At 51.4% G+C, this 16,086-nt stretch overlaps 1 protein-coding gene and 1 non-coding gene across 2 annotated transcripts in view; both read right to left on the reverse strand.

Annotated features, from left to right (window-relative positions):
• Positions 1 to 14,772, reverse strand: part of NUP133 (nucleoporin 133) — a 34,101-nt gene extending 19,329 nt beyond the window's left edge. Inside the window, exons 1-11 of the mRNA XM_006920718.3 lie at positions 14,478 to 14,772; positions 12,718 to 12,836; positions 10,730 to 10,833; positions 9,527 to 9,634; positions 8,754 to 8,888; positions 7,930 to 8,100; positions 6,734 to 6,889; positions 6,443 to 6,513; positions 3,524 to 3,671; positions 1,444 to 1,591; positions 182 to 339 (exon numbers count right to left, since the gene is read on the reverse strand). Of these exons, the coding sequence (XP_006920780.1) occupies positions 182 to 339; positions 1,444 to 1,591; positions 3,524 to 3,671; positions 6,443 to 6,513; positions 6,734 to 6,889; positions 7,930 to 8,100; positions 8,754 to 8,888; positions 9,527 to 9,634; positions 10,730 to 10,833; positions 12,718 to 12,836; positions 14,478 to 14,659 (1,500 nt within the window). The 5' untranslated portion in view covers positions 14,660 to 14,772. The remainder of the gene's footprint in view (positions 1 to 181; positions 340 to 1,443; positions 1,592 to 3,523; positions 3,672 to 6,442; positions 6,514 to 6,733; positions 6,890 to 7,929; positions 8,101 to 8,753; positions 8,889 to 9,526; positions 9,635 to 10,729; positions 10,834 to 12,717; positions 12,837 to 14,477) is intronic.
• LOC112470080 lies at positions 2,975 to 3,093 on the reverse strand. Its single transcript, XR_003042823.1, has one exon. It is a non-coding gene; the product is annotated as a 5S ribosomal RNA (ribosomal RNA).
• Positions 14,773 to 16,086: the final 1,314 nt, after the last annotated feature.

Raw genomic sequence — 16,086 nt, forward strand, 5'->3', positions numbered from 1 at the left:
GAAAATGCCAGAAGAAACAGCTAGAAGACTCAAAAGCAGCTGCCTCTGGGAAAGAGGACACAGCGGGTGGGGGAGATAAAAGAATGAATGTTTTCATCACAACTCCGGTAAAAACGTCTGACTTTAAACGTTTGGGGTAAATACTCCGATAAAATTTTAAAACCATGTAGAACCACATTACCTCATTGCTGGGTCCAGCAACTGAAGACGCTAAAGATTCTTCCAGGTCTTCTGCCAATATGGACGCATTTTCCCGAGAAGTGATAGACACTAGCCCACTGTTTCTCGAGAAGAGGACGGGAAGACCGCCACACGAGCCAGCTCCCAAGATACTGTCTCCTAAAAGAGAGAAGGACGCAGGGCCACTTACACAGAGCAGACGACGCTCCTGACACCCGCCGGCCTTTGGGAAATCCTTCCTCCCCTCCTCCCCGCGCACGTCACTCCTGCTTTGAACTCGGCTGTTTAATCCCGCAGCAAAGGTCAAGGACCCGCTGTGAATGCAGCAGCAGGCCGTGTCCTTCGGCTCCAGGACAGAACGAACTAGCCTCGCAAGACAGCAAGGAGAGTAATAAGCAGAAGGTAAAATTCTGCCAAATTCAGACCGCTTTCTCCATCTATGGAGTCCTCTTGCCCACTTCCGTCCTCACCGGCCAAGTAAGCCAAAGAGTGAGCCAACGGGGAAAGACATCTGAGCTTGCCCACTGCCTGGGTGCCACTGTGCCCGCCCAGTCAAGGCTCCTGGGCTGGGACCAGAATCCCAGGTTCCCTCCTTGAGCCTCACCTGGACTCTGCCCTCTGCCGCCCCCTTCAGGTCAGCATCCTGATGAAACCATCTGCCTGGCTCTATGAGACTCCTAGACGGCTCTCCCCTCCCCTCCCCTCCCCTCCCCTGCCCTCTGTCCCCTGCCCTCTGTCCCCTGCCCGCTGCCCGCTGTAGCACTCAAGTCCAGCACCCGAGCTGCTTCTTACTCAGGGGTCTGGACACACTTAAAGAACTGAGACCACGTCACTCTTACTAATAGGAATAAGTTACTTCTTAGCGTCGGTCCTTTCGTCCCCTGCCCGCTGCCCGCTGCAGCACTCAAGTCCAGCACCCGAGCTGCTTCTTACTTAGGGGTCTGGACACATTTAAAGAACTGAGACCACGTCACTCTTACTAATAGGAATAAGCAAGTTACTTCTTAGCGTCGGTCCTTTCCTTCAAGGCCTCTGCAGGGGAAAACATTACTCTTTTTGCCCATACACATAACGGTTTGAGAATTCCACCACCCTTCTGGTTTTTCAGCGAGGCTACCACTTCGGCTCCTACAGGTGTGGTCTGCAATGTCTCAGTGACACCTACAGGTACCACGCCTGAAGCCACACTTATTGGGGAAAGAACAGAAGCTCCTCAGAATGACGACTGAGGTCACCGATCTGCTTTCTGAAATGCCGCTGTACCTTGCGCATCAAAGACAATCTTCTCCTGAGGCAGAGAAAACTTCCCGGTCCCCGTGGAGCACACGTAGACGGCACTTTCAGTGTACAGGTAGGCGGTCTGCGACGAAAAGCTGGGGACCATCAGCCGACACGCGATCAAGTCTTCCGACTGACAACGAAACGCCAGATGACACGGAGTGAGAACTCAGGCCGCCTGTGTTTATGGTTTTGTAATTCCCGTTTTTGTACAATACTACGTCACGGAAACGACAAAACGATTCGGACTGTCCTTGCGAAAACACCTGTGACGTGACTTACAAAATGTGGCAGAATAAGTCTGTAAACATCATTTAGAATAATTCATGTTGAGCAACAAATGATTAGCAAATTTTGAAGACATTTCCATGGCGATAAGATTATAACTAAAAACCTATCGACAAATGTGTAATAGGAAATATAAGATTTAATTCATCATGTTATTTATTTTAAAATTGGTAAACGCTTTCTAAAATGCTCCCTGATAAACATTTTGGTTCTTACTTCACTGTCACGATATCAAGCACAAGAAAACTGAGTTACTTTGCTCCTACGTAAAATCAGAAGCAGAAATAGAAATGAGACCTGATTACGGCTGACCCTTGAACAACACGGGTTTGAACTGCGTGAGTCGACTTACACGTGGATTTTTTAAAATAAATATTTTGGAAAATTCTCGGAAATTTCCTTTCCTTACTACTATGAAGCAATCCTACCGATTACACTAGTCTGCCATACAGAAATCACACTGCTGCTTCTTCGTTATCAATGCAGAAACTGCCATACCTGTAAATGCTTCTTTTTCGAATTATCTTTTCGTTTTTGCTGTCTAGTGTTAGTAACACGTACACCTGCAGGTTTTGTGTCACATCAGATGATATCGATGCAGGTGCTGACAAAGACAGTTCATCATACGAAACGATGACAAGTTCACAGCATTGGGAACTGCAGTGCGGTACTGGCAGCACATTTTCTCCTGTGATTTCCTTAGTAACGTTTTCTTTCCTGACGCTTACGTTATCGTAAGCACACAGCACGTGACACACGAATGTGCGTGCATCAGCTGCTTACGCTGTTGGCAGGGCCCCCCGTCAATGGCAGGCAACTACAGTTAAGTGTTTGGAAAGTCAAAACTGTGCAAGAGCTTTCGAACATGTGGGGGTGCATGCCTGAATCCCCACACTGTTCAAAGCTAACTGTAAAATGAAACCAGCAAGTGTTAAAAATGATAGTTTGTTATTAAAGAAGTAATTTTACCAAAAAAAAAAAAATTTAAAAGTAGGATCTGTTATTTTTTAATTTTCAAACTGTAGTCTTTATGCCAGTTTGCATCGTCTAAAAATTTTAACACTGAGCATTTTTTCTTGCATAATCAGGTTTTTCCTCATGAACATCATAGTTACTGATTCATTCATTCGTTCATTCATTCATTCATTTATAGGCGAGGCGACCCCTGGTTGACCTCACAGACTGCAAGGACCTTGTCAGCTTATAATCTCGTATTTTTTATTTTTTATGCCTACGGCACCCGGTATTCCCAGGCAGTCACCCATCCAAGTACTAACCAGGCCCGACCCTGCTTAGCTTCCGAGATCAGACGAGATCGGGCTTGTTCAGGGTGGCATGACTGTAGACACATCATAGTTATTAAGCTGATGAGTATAGAATGCCTTCAAATATAACCCTACTCTGAGCAGGAAGAACATTTTCCTGTAATTTGTAGGGCTCAAAATCGAACCCCAATTCCTATCAGGTTTCTTCCCTATTTTTCACTCTGCAGCTCATCAGCATTTTCTCTCTGCTCAACAACACAGAAATAACAACCCCTTCCCAGACCTGGAGGACACACGAGCTGCTTCGACGCTCAGCTCTGTTCAGCTGAGGCTGAGCAAAGGACCAAGTCTGCGATGGCAAATAAACACAATGTCTAAAAGGCGGCTATTTTAAAACGTCCCCAAGCCCCACAGATGCATCTCTCAAAGATTCTGACCCTGCAACCGTGAGGGAGCGAGAACACAGTACGTTATGGTCGCTTTGTGATCTAACTTACAGACACGAATCTTACCTGGAAAGGTGGGTTATACTGAGTGACTTCGACCGTCACCGCATCTGGCATTTGGGGGCCGTCATCTCCTATTGTTACCAGAGAGTAGTAGACGAGACACGGGTTGTCTGCAGGGTGCCATGCTGCCGCCAGGACCAGGAGCCCGTCGCTAGTCAAAGCAAAAGACAGACCTGTAGTCTCCTCGGAAAACAGCCCGGCGGCTTCTCACGCAGTCGGACACCCTCGCCGTGGGGCCCAGCGGTCCCGCTCCGGGCCTGACCTACCCCAGAGCGGGTGAAAATGACGTGCGCACCTTCCCGCGTGCGATGCGTACAGCGGCTTCAGTGGCAGCTGCCTAAACGCACAGAGCACGCGGCTCCGTAGCTCTACGAGACGGACTCAGTGGTAGCAGAGAGCGGAGCATGAAACGCGCCACGCGACGGGAGGGGGCCGGTCTCGGAAGAACTGTGTGGCTGTCACGTGGCCTAAGAAAGGCAAAGCCACGGGACAGAAAACACACACTGGCTGCAGGGCTGGACGCGTTGGGAGGTGAGGGACGCGGGGGCGGACGGCTGCTGCGTGTCTTGACCGCGGTTACGGTTAGACTGTGCATCTGTCAAACCCACAGACGTGACTCTGCGGGGTGGCGACAGTCCTGCGAAGGCGTTTCCTCTTCCTTATAACTGAACTTTACTGCACGTAAAAGGTAACTCAGTAAACCTGAGTCCAGACACCCCCAGGTACAGCCCGCAGGCCGACCCGCGCCCAGGGCAGTCTGCCAACGCAGCTCCGGCGCGAGGCCTGCAGCCACCGCCTGGGGACTGGCCGGCCGCCCACCCTGTACTGGTGGGCAGCGTGGTGCAGCAACGGCCACGTGGCCCCCAGAGCCTAAGGCAGCTAGTTTGGGGTCCCTCATGGAAAAGGCTGCCGATGCCTGCTCTGATCTGCTCTTTAAAGCTCACTTCCGTCCAGATGAAAAACACTTTGTGGTCATTTTAACAGCCAGGTGCAGACATTTTAAGCTGCGGTCGATGTGAAAACAAACCTCTTTCCATTTTAAAGCTACACGTTCCCCTTGTCTATCAAGGCTGCGCCCCACAAAGAACCAAATGGTCTCTAAGCTCGGCCCTTCCGAAACATTTAGCATCATTAGCAACTTTCATTCAAGTCTCAAAAACAGTAACGGCCAGTGCCTCCCACTGACAACTGAAAATAAGAAGCCAAGCGTCTTGGGACTACAAGTCCCAAGCCGGGGGCTACACTGCAGCCATTTCGAATCCGGCAACGCTGACAGGGCACCCGCCCTCCACTGTGCCCGGGCCCAGCTCCCAACGCCGTCACTTTCGCTTGGATTCTTGAAAGGAATTCAAGGGTACTGGCCCAAATCAGCGACACACTGGCAGTGACCTCAGGAGGTCCTAGGTGACATAGAAGAACGTCAGACATAAGAAGGAACGGAGGGAGGCCCCAGAGAACGCGGTCTTGAGAGCCAAGGCGGTCACCCTGTGGCGAGCCTAGACCCTGAGGGCCGTCTGCAGACCGTGTCGCCGTTGCCGTGAGACAGAGGTGCCTGCGGGGACGTGGACGCACGCACACCTGACCAGTAGGGGTCCTTGGGGCGTGGTGCCGGGACCACATTTGACATCCTTATTAAAAAAATCTTCATATTTGAAAAAACATGAAACTGTTGTGGGTGCTAAAGACGGGAAGACAATCACAATCCGGCAAACCTGTATCAATCTGACAAATTTTTGTGTGACTAGATAAGGTAACACATTCAAGGTTTAAAACTCCCAGCCCTACAGCCAAGATGGCACTCTCGGCTTTGTGTCAGGAATGACCTAGGAGGAGAGCCGCCGAGCCCCAAGCCTCCGTGAGCAGTGGGAAGACGGACACCAGCCGTACATGGAAGAGACCCTCCGCACAGGCCACTGGGCCTGGAGGACGAGACTGGTGACTGGACAATGCGGAGCCGAGGGTCAGGAAGGACCACGGTGTCCCATAGGCCTCTCAGGCCCTGCTGGCATGACGCTGCCGGGGCAGGGGCCGGGGCTGACCCAGCACAGCGTCCCTGAGCGTGCGCCCCTCCTCCGTCCTGAACACTGCCTGTGACTGAGTGTCCACGCCACATGTCCACAGGGGGCTGTGTCCTGGCCGCAGTTCTAAACCTCTGGAAGTCCGGAAAAAAATCAGTGCAAATAGGCAAACTGTTGAATTAAACGGCTCGTGGAAAACAAACGCGTCCTATCGTTCTCACGTGTGGTGGCCTGTAAAACTTTCAGAAACTATAAAGGTCCCTGCCGGGTCTCCATGGTCCGAGAAGGAAAACGACACAGTGGAATGCAAAGCCCTCCGAGGAGCAAGCGGGACTGTCCCCTACCCTAGGCCACTCCGGACACGTGCGAGTCGCCCTGGACTTTGGTCAAGCTGGGCTCTGAAGGATGACGAGTCGCACGTCTATCTGCACTCGTTACGACTTCCTCCCAGAAAACCCATTATAGGTGGCTTTTAAGCTCCGTGTCGCCTCTGGTATCAGAGCTAAGTAACTCACTTATGTGCCCGGACAGAAGCCTGCCCCCTCCCTTCATGCGACAGAGCCACCGACAGGGCCACCAACAGGGCCCTCCCAGACTGAGGGGAGGGGGACGGCCGCGGGGGGCGTGGCTCAGAGGTGGAAAGGGAAGCGACAGCTGTGACAGCAGGAAAGACGTGTCCGGGACCGGGGCAGACAGCGTGAGAACGCGGCCGAGGGCTGGGACCGCCGCGGGCCCGGGGGAGTGAGCCCGCACACAGAGGACGCAGCTCCACGTGGCGACAGTCTGGCGCACTCGGCCCGGGGGCCGAGCATCAGACGCACTCAGGGCAGGACGGCTGTCATGTCAGCGAACGTCGTCCCCGCCCAGATCCGCGCCGCCCGCTTCGTGACGGAGGGCCGCTCACCAGCTCCGCTTCAGATCCAGGTACCGGACGCGCACGCCCTCCTTGACGGCCTCGTAGTTGCTTTCAGAGCCCTGGACGGAACCACAGCGACACAGCCCCTGAGTGCAGGGCCCTCTGCGCCTCTGTGTCCCCAGCACCTACTCCAGCGGCTGAGCCGACAACTTTCAGCATTTTAAAAATCAGCAAATCTGGAGGCCCACTGGCATGGAGACCGAACTCCCCGTTTGTTTATCTGACCGCTGCACCCGGGTTTGCGCGTGGCACTGAGACAGGGCCGCACGGCCCCCTCACCCAGACGGCGTCGGCGACGCTCTCCTTCAGGACCCTGTTCACGTCCCAGCTGAGCGCCAGCCTCCCCGAGGATTCGTCCAGCTCCCACTTGCTGACGTTCGAGCTCGTCAGGCTGTAAAAGCTCGACCTCTCTCGATCCCAAAGGACGCCTGAAAGCTGCACGGAGAGAGAACAGCCAAGTTTGCGGGCTGAGCTCCGACCTAAGTGAATTGTTTTTCTGAAATTCACGTTTCACGTTTGGACTATTCGATCAGGAATCCGAGCAGAAATCTGCGTTTCGGACTCAAAGGAGGGGCGCTCCTGCAGCGGACCACGAGGGCGAGGCAGCGCTTCGCGGGCACAGGCAGAAAGGCAGAGCGGGGGGCGGGAGGGTTCGGGGTCCCCAGAGACCGGCAGCCCCGTAACCTGCCATGCGGACCACAGCTAGAGGAGCGAAATAAGGTTCAAATGAGAAGTCGGACACACAGCAGCCGATAGTGAGTCGTAAACCCAGCGAGCGAGGGAGGTGTGACCCGTGGCTCTGAACGCGAGAGCCGTGCGCAGCGAAGCGGCTCTGCGGGGGCGTCGCCCGTGGTGTGGCTTCGCTCTGAGTACGTACTGGCTTGTGTTCTTTTAAGCTGGGCACACGTGACTGTTCTGAGTTAAAACCCTGACTGCCTCTAATTCTCCTGCACTGTCTCTGGGCACGGACGGGGCAGAGGGGGACCAGTGAGGAAGTGGGACCGGCACCGAGAGCTGGGGGAGGAGCCACGTGTGGACGATGGGAGCGGAAGGATGGGGTGGAAATGGGATCTCGTACATGCCTAATCTGCTGCTGAAGGAGAGACACCTCCACACCCCAAATCCAGGTTCGGGACCTGGTCCCTGAAAGAAGTGGCAGTGCCATTAACAGAGACAGGTCAAAAGGGCAGCGAGTTTTCTGGGTTAAGAGTCGTCATCCAGAGGGGAGAGGGGATGTGAGCCATCTGCCTCCAGACACGTTCAGTGTCGGGTTCCAGACCGTTCAAGGAAGCAGCCACCGCCCCCTGGAGCTGCCACTGCCACGCGGTGTGTGAGGGGCTCACGTGAAAACGTTTCACTCAAGAGACCACGGGTTTGGCCTCGTATCCACCCCGCTCACAACCGGCCCCCCGGGAAACCGCGCCTCGATGTCACCACGGAACAAGCTTGGATGCGAAGGCACCTCGCTGACTTACCGTGAGATCACTGCTAGGCGACAAGATTCCCAAAAGAGAGGAGACCTTCCGGCCGAGCCCCGAGAGCACGCCCTGGCCCTGCGGCAGCACGTGCTGGTGGAGCCTGCCCGAGCCGTCAGGCGTCAGCCGGACCAGCTGGCCTCCCGCGGAGGACAAGACGAAGCTGCCTCCCTGCAACAGAGGCCGTGAAGCCAGCTCAGTCAGGCGTCGAAGATGAGGGACAGAAACACGAAACACCTCGCCGCAGAGGAAAATCGCCTGTCCCTGAAACAAACCTCAGCTAGAAAGGGACAGTGTTACTGCATTCGACTAGTCGACCTGAACCCGCCCGCTTCCGGCCGTTCACTCCGCGCAGGGAAGCTGATGCTGCGCTGTTCTTTTCTAGCTGTGCGTTTTCAAATTCTGATTTTTAAATTACAGATTCACCTTATTGCACATTCAGCCAATCAAGCATCAGGTTTCATCTCTTCGGTAAACCTGCAGAGTATACGTCAACGAACTGTCCTTCATAGCGTCTAAGGGTTTTTAAGTCACTCTCGTAAAACGTTCCTGAGAAAAGTGACCACCACGAGCTACGAGCCAGCATCGACCTTTCAGAGCCCACGAGAAGGGCTCCCGTTTTCCTGCTGCTGCCATCACAGATCCCGCACTCTCTCTGCCCCGCCCCCCGGCCCGTGTGGCTCAGACCCTGCGCTTCCCGCCATCCCTGTCCCGCCATCCCCGCGTCCCGCCATCCCCGCGTCCCGCCATCCCCGCGTCCCGCCATCCGAGCCCACCTCCAGGTGGCGTCACAGCTGCCCAGCATGCAGAGGACGCCGTCATACCTGCACTGCGGTCAGGAACCGGTAGGCCTTGTCGCCGCCCGCGCCCACGGTGGCCTCGGTGAAGGTGCCCTCTGCGGCCAGGCTTGGCCAGTAGCGGAGGACGCCTTCCGTAGTGGCGGCCAACACAGCAACAGCCTCAAAAAAAGACACGACACTCGGCAACCACAGCGACAAAAGGACCCCTCTACCTGGGAGTCTGAGGCAACTGATATGAAGAAACCAGTTTCAAATCTGATTTACTGTTTATATCTTGTCTCTCCGTTTTTTTACCGGTGCCTTTGGCAGAGCAAGTTTTTAATTTTGATGGAGTTCAGACTACCCATTTTTCTCTTTTCTGAATCTTGCTACAGGTGACTTCTAAGAACTCCTCTAACCCCAGATCACGATAATTTTCTATTTTCTTCTAAAAGTTTCATAGTTTACATTTTACACTTAGGTCTACGACATATTTTGAGTCAATCTTTGTCTAAGGTGTGAGGTTTGCGGGGGACTGTTTTTACATAAAGATGACCAATGGTTCCAACACCATTTACGAAAAAGACCACGTCAGTCCGATGCCTTCGCGGCTGGCAGGGCAAAGAGCCCCTGTGCAGGTCGCTGGCCGCACCTGTGCTCCGCTCCGCTCCCCCGCCCGACGTGGGGGTCCCTGCCAACGCCAGTGTCTTAAGTCCTGTAGCTCCACAGCTATGTTTCAGAATTAGGTCAGACAATTCCTGCAACTTCAGAGCTCCCTTAGTTAAAAAAAAACTTCAATAAGCGTTTAAGTCACCTACCTGAGTAGAATGAGTGTCACCAGAGGTAGCAGAGTAAGACAGCGCCACCAAGTCAGCACCCCAGTGGAAGTCGCTGGGTGGCAGCTGAAGTTCTTTGCACACAGAGAGCTGCGGAACAGACCCAAACAGAAAACCTTCACGTCGGATCCAATTCTGAATACGTGTGACTGCGCTCTTCCCTTTCTCTGCATGTTTTACATTCTGATTCGTTGCTGGAAATACCATTCCACGAATAGTCTTTCGTCTTACATTTGTTTAATCAGGCTTTCGGTAATTTTAAAACAAAATTTAAGAGATAAAAAATCAGAAAAACTTAAGAGCCAGAATGGATCCTGAATGTCAACTAGCCCAACCTCTTCCGGGACTGAAGAGTCCACTGGCCACGGACGTGTGTAGGCTCCCTGTGGCACCCCGTCTACTCTGACCTGTTTACTTGATCAATGAAATCGGCGTGACTACAGAGTAAGTACACGAACTGCCTAGAAAGTACCTCTGAGACGCAGCCAAATATCAGGCTCCCTCTGCTAATTCCGCATGCCCTTATAACTACGCTTATAACTACAGTACCACTGTCTAGACAGCAAGACAGAGGGCAAGGGATAGAAGCTGAGGCGAGCAGCCCCCAGCCCCAGTGGAGCAGAGCCCGGTGAGTACTGAGTGGGGCCACAGTACGCATGAGCTGGGACCAGACAGACAAAGAGGCTGCCGGGGACAAGGTACTAGACCTACAAGTGACAACCTCCAGGTGAGAAATAGACAACTGAAAGTGCAACCAGCAATTACAAAAACTGGTGTCGTTTTTCTCCTCTTTTATGAAGCATCATTCAGTAGATTCGGTGACACACAGTCCTACTTTCTTAGAAACAAACGAACTCAGTTCATGAGCTTATACAGATGGCATTTAGACTTAGTTTTCTTTGTGCAGACTGATTACATGACATTCGTTAAAAATTTCAATGTCTCTATTTTACTGAATGTGAATAACGTGGACCTTGTTTAAAATCATCAAAAAGGAGACACTTTCTTCCCAGTACACAAGTGTGCATGCTCGTTCAGTATTTCGCGTCACGACAGAGATGCGAATCCATAATGCTTACATAGGTTCAGGCTGCTACTCGCCCACAACTCTAAAATTCAGGGCAAAAAGTAGGCGCCACTGGGTTCCCCTCTTCTGCCTCCTCTGTCTCTCCAAAGAGCCATTACCTTGGTAACAGGCGACAGAGCAATCTTCCAGATAATGAGTTTCTCTCTGCAGACCAGACAAGCCCATCCACCTTCATCGATGTGAACTGTCAGCTGATCGTCATCTGAAGAGAACAATGAGGTACAGGGTGAATCTTAAAGCATGAATAGGAGCGACTGACAGAATTTCCATATATCAAAATCTTTACTGCCACATCTGTCATCGAAATAATTGCCACTCACGAAAAAAGATTAATTAACAGAAAATACTTTTGAATAATTCAAGGGTTATCAATATCCAAAACATGAAATTTATCTTTGATGACCACTTTTAAAAATATATCTAAAGTATATGTTGGGCCTAGGTTCAATATTTCTTCATATTTGTTATATAAACAGATAGATTACTTTCTGTAATGACATTCACAATTTCATTTCGATAAAGGAACACAAATAACACTCCCTAAATATATAAAACGTTTCCAGGAAAAGTCACGTTCCTTCAAAAGAACACAATTTTCAAATAAGAAGTCTTTGAAAGTATGATAAATTCTTCATGATATGGAGATATAAAAAATGACAGTCCATATCATGTGACAAAACTAAACGAGCATAGTGCTCTCTTAAGCATTGAACGTAAACCTCCAAAAACATGTTAACGTTCTGGAAATTTAATCGACTGAACCTTTGCTCTTTGCTTAAACACAGGGCAGAGGAGCAAAATAAAAGACACGCATAACATACAGGCCAGAACACCAAATCGTGCCGGCCGAGCGCGGGCTCTTTGTTGAGGTGAAATGCCCGCTCGGGCTTGTTTTTTCCTGAAAGCTCCAGACCCTCCACTGGGCACCCGAGGACCCGGAGTCCACGCTCGGCCCTCGGCAGGCTGCTGTGGGGGGCGGGGCTCAGGTCCACACAGGGCTTCAGTCTACACGCCCTGACCTCTAGGGACAATCCCCCAGGGCTGGCACCGTTTGTTACGACGCCGTCTAGAGCCGTGGACCAGAGCATACTGAAAGGTTTTAACGAGTAATCTACACTAGGCAAAGTTTTAGAGGGGAAGAGAAGAGTACATATGGGTTATATATATTTAAACAGAAACAACACGTGGCAGAGGTTAGCGAAGACAGCTGCACCTGCAGCTCCCAAGGACTGAGGCAAGATGTGTGAGATCAAGGTGAGAAATAATCCTTCCTCTGGAAAGGAGCGCTTCATTTTTTTGACTGTTATTCACAGTATGAAATACATTTTACATCGTGATGCGCTCGTGCACACTTTAAGCAAAACGAAAGTTGTTTAACATTATATGAGACGCACTCTGATGTTCCGCATTCATTTCATTTTTTAAAAAATGCTGGTTATAAATCACTACCTGCGGTTTGAAAAACAACGTTCTAGAAAATCGCAAAGATCTAGATTTGAATCCTTAATTAAAATGACTTAGGCAGATCACTGAGGATACTCTAAACTCTGACCTTCCAGTTGCCCAGCCCCTCACCCTGAAGGCAGCCATTCTGAAACTTGGGTTGACATCTTCCAAACTCCCGTTCTAACTCTCTGCCAACGGAATCTTCTAAAGGTCCCCCCCATAACACCGTGGGTTTGTGCACAGAGCCTCTGGGGTACTACACAGGATCCAGAGGTGGAGCTAAGACTCGATTTTACTGAATTAGTAAACCCAATCATGTCAGGCACTAGTTTTGGTGTGTTTTTTTTTGTTTTTGTTTTTTTTTTAAGCTAAACTTCATACACTCGGTTAACTTTTGCAACTTGACTGAGTTTTGCACATGTGGTAGTTACAAACTAATATTAAAGATTTAATTTGTGCTGGAATGAACTCATTCTGCTTTATAAATGTATATTTCTCAAATACGGTGAAAAACCACATAGCTTATCTCTTCCTCCCCATTTAGGTGAAGTATATCAGAGAGAACACAAATGTCAACCACCGCGCTAGACTCAGGCTTCATCGGAATTGCCAGCAGAGGCCAATGGAAAATGATACCCACCTTCAGCCAGCGTCAGGGCTTCCATGACCTTCACAGGAAGAGAAGATCCAAACGTCTTCACATCATAGTTCACCGACTCGGTCCTGGAATGGTGTGGGTATATTCGCGTAGGTGTTCCTCTAAAGAAAAGAGACCACAGTACTTCACCATTAAACTTGCCACTATCCTGATTTTTATGCGTATGTTTCACAATAAAGAGAAGATCTTTGATGAACAAGAAAGACAAGGTATAACAGTGAAAACGACCCTGGCTCATGTGTTTGGGTAGTGAAATGTATTTTTCATTTAAAAGGCTGGCGGGTTTTAGGAGAACTTTGCCTCAGATTCTTAAACTCCAGTTTCAGATGCATGCTCTAGTTACAATCTTTGCAACTCTGCTTCCTCAGCTGTGAAATAAGAAGGTTCGACTAGATCAGCGGTTTTCAATTTGTGGCTAATTTTGAGGGTCTCAATTAACATTTTTGAAAACAAAATAGAGTAAGGAGTTTACCATATGCTGTGGTCAGAAAGTTTTCCAAGCATTAGATTAGGTAATCTTTAAGCTTTCGTCACCACTAGAATTATGAGGATCTACCCAATCTGTAAAACCAAGCGAGAAACTAAATGGGCCGTGAGCATCTGCTCGTACCTGGTCTTCAGCAGCAGATAGACCAGTAGAAATCACATTTCCTTCTCACCTTCGCTTTAACATTCAGAAAAGTAACGTACAGTTACCGGTAAGTTACCCTAGCTCTCATCATGAAGACCCGAGAAGGAGATGCACGTACGGGGTGGTAGAGAGCTTTGTCCACTGGCGGAGTATTACAACAACCCTTTCGATGATCACCAGACAGTAAGAAAAAATTTAAAAACACATTAAAGTACGGTTTTAATTGTGTCATTTCCTAAGGGAGTGTAAAACACTAAAAAGATCAGAACTTTGAAGAGCTCTTTCCAAAATGCAAAAGTCAAGGATACCGTGTATTCTTTAAAACTCATTTCTCCTTTAAAGTAGTGCAAAATTTTATAGATAAATTTTATTGTAAGTTCTGGACCCAATATTATCGTTTTCCTGCAGGGGAAAATTCGTTTTTGATAGAAGAATCCAGAGGAAACTACTGATAACAGAAACATGTTGCCTTCTTCTAAAGTTCTAAATTATGGGCGGGGCGCGGTACTGTGGACCAGTGAGGCAGACTGGTGCCCTGAACTTTTATTGGGTGACAAAACTATTCTTCTCTCACTGCTTATGGAAAGTCTCTTCCCTATGAAAGCAACAACGAGTTAACTTCTGCAGCTAAAAGCCCTTCTTAATTACCAATCGGCAGATATGAACGGCACTTAGCATGTTAGATATTATACAATGATTTCCAGGGTTGAAGGCCCTCATTCCCACTTTACATCTGCGTCGTGGCACTTCACACTGCCGTCTGTGGCATCAGTGAAGCAGGCTCAGGTCGGATATTATTTTCGCCATTTGGCAGATGGAGAGTCATGCCTAAGGGACACCATGTCACAGGGGTAGTAAGAGGGAGGCAGGTAATCTCTGATTCAAATCCAGTTCATTCTTCCCCTCTACGCAAACATAACCGCATGAAAAGTGCAAAGCGAAGACTCAAGGGCTGAAATAACCGCAAGGGTGGCCGAAGTCTATTTCCTCAACACTTTCGGCATTCTTCTCGCCGTCTCCTGTTCCGGGGGCTTCCGCAGACAATGCCCAGTGGGCCCACCAAGGCTCGTGAGCCCGTGATCCCCAGACCCACCCCGGGACGATCACTTACCTCGAGCTCAGAGAGCTACGCCGGCCGACCGGTGAGAAGAGCACTGGGGAGCTGAGCGCAGACCCCAGGGGCAGGCCCTTCCTGCCTGACGCCCGGGGCGTGGAGCCCGGACCGACTCCGCCCAGTGGGCCTCTTCGGCCCCCGGGCCCTGGCGTTCGCGGAGAAGAGACGGCCGGGAACATGACGGAAGGGAGAGGAGACAGAGAGCGCGCGCGCTCCAGCCGTGAGGACACAGCTCGGCCCGCGCGGAGCTTGAACACACAGGAAGCTGGAGGCGCGCCGTGATGACGTCAAAGCGCAGCGCCGCAGGGTGTGGCCAGGACAGTGGGATGGGAGGAGGCGCGCTGTGATGACGTCAGAGCGCAGCGCCGCGGGGCGTGCCCAGGGCGGTGGGGATGGGAGGAGGCGCGCCGTGATGACGTCAAGCGCAGTGCGCAGCCGCGGGGCGTCGTGGGGTGTCGGCACCGCCCAGAGCCGCCGGGGTTCGGCCTTTACCCGGAAGTGAAGAGGCAACGCCGTTTCCCGCGTGGGCCCGAGGGCTGGGGCCCGTATTACTGCGGCTGCCGCGCTGAGCCTCTGCGCGCCGCTCCGCCCTGCACCCCTGGGAAATGTAGTGACCGCTCCCTGGCCCAGGATGAGACGGGAGGGAAACTATCTGACGCCGGTTTCACGCTCAGTGCTCCCTCTGTTCTTCCCTGGGCTTGTCGTTTTCCCATTCGCCGCCGCACAGGTTCGTCCACGCTGGAGACCACCGCTCCGTATCTCTAACCCAGATCTTACTCAAAGCCCGCGGGCTCCGAACCGCGCCTTCGCGGACACGTCCCCGGGATGACCTGCGGGCCCCTCAACCCACTCGTTAAGAGCAGGATTCGTGTTTCCCTTTAGGACCGCTCCTCCCGCCACCTCCCCGGTCTGTAAACTGGCCTGAGGCTGAGAGGAGAGCTCTGGGGATCAGCCCTGACGCTCACCTCCCCGGACTGTGCTGGCGCCTTGCAGCCCTCAGGCCCTCCAGCTGTCCTCGCGTTTGTACTGTCCGCCCTGCACTCAGCTTTCCCCTCTTTTTAAGCCGTCAGCCTCTTTTGTTGGTCTCATTGTCTCTGTCGAGTAGCCTGTTAAGGCCCCCTCGCTGCCAGCACGGTGAGTCAAGGCAAAGCTGGAGCGGCTCTTGAGCGCGTAACCTCTCTGGTGGCTTTGTGCTGGCTGGAAGATTACTGCTTGGTTATCACCCATGGGAACATCACATTCTAACAATGAGCCTTCTGCTGCTGTACCCCCGCTTGCATGACCGGCTTGTGGGTTGACAGTAAATAGAAGAAAAATAGACTTTCGTGTTCAGACAGAATGAGGAATGGGGTTTAGGGCTTAAAAACCCTGTACCTCTACATTTCGGGGCTGCTTAATTTGGGGTCTGCGTACCCCTGACAGGCCCAGCTGGCTGAATAAAGAGTGTGTTTCCTATAACTCACTGGTTTCTGGTGGTCTGTGTGTCTGGCGGCTACAACCGCTTAATCCCAGCCCGCGGTGATTCCGTAAGCACCTTTGCAAGGTCCTTTGTGATTTAACTCTGCCTGGCTCTTCTGCCCCCACCTTCCACTGCTTCCCACTTGCC

Source organism: Pteropus alecto, unplaced genomic scaffold, assembly GCF_000325575.1.
Source record: "Pteropus alecto unplaced genomic scaffold, ASM32557v1 scaffold189, whole genome shotgun sequence".
Classification (NCBI taxonomy): Eukaryota; Metazoa; Chordata; class Mammalia; order Chiroptera; family Pteropodidae; genus Pteropus; species Pteropus alecto.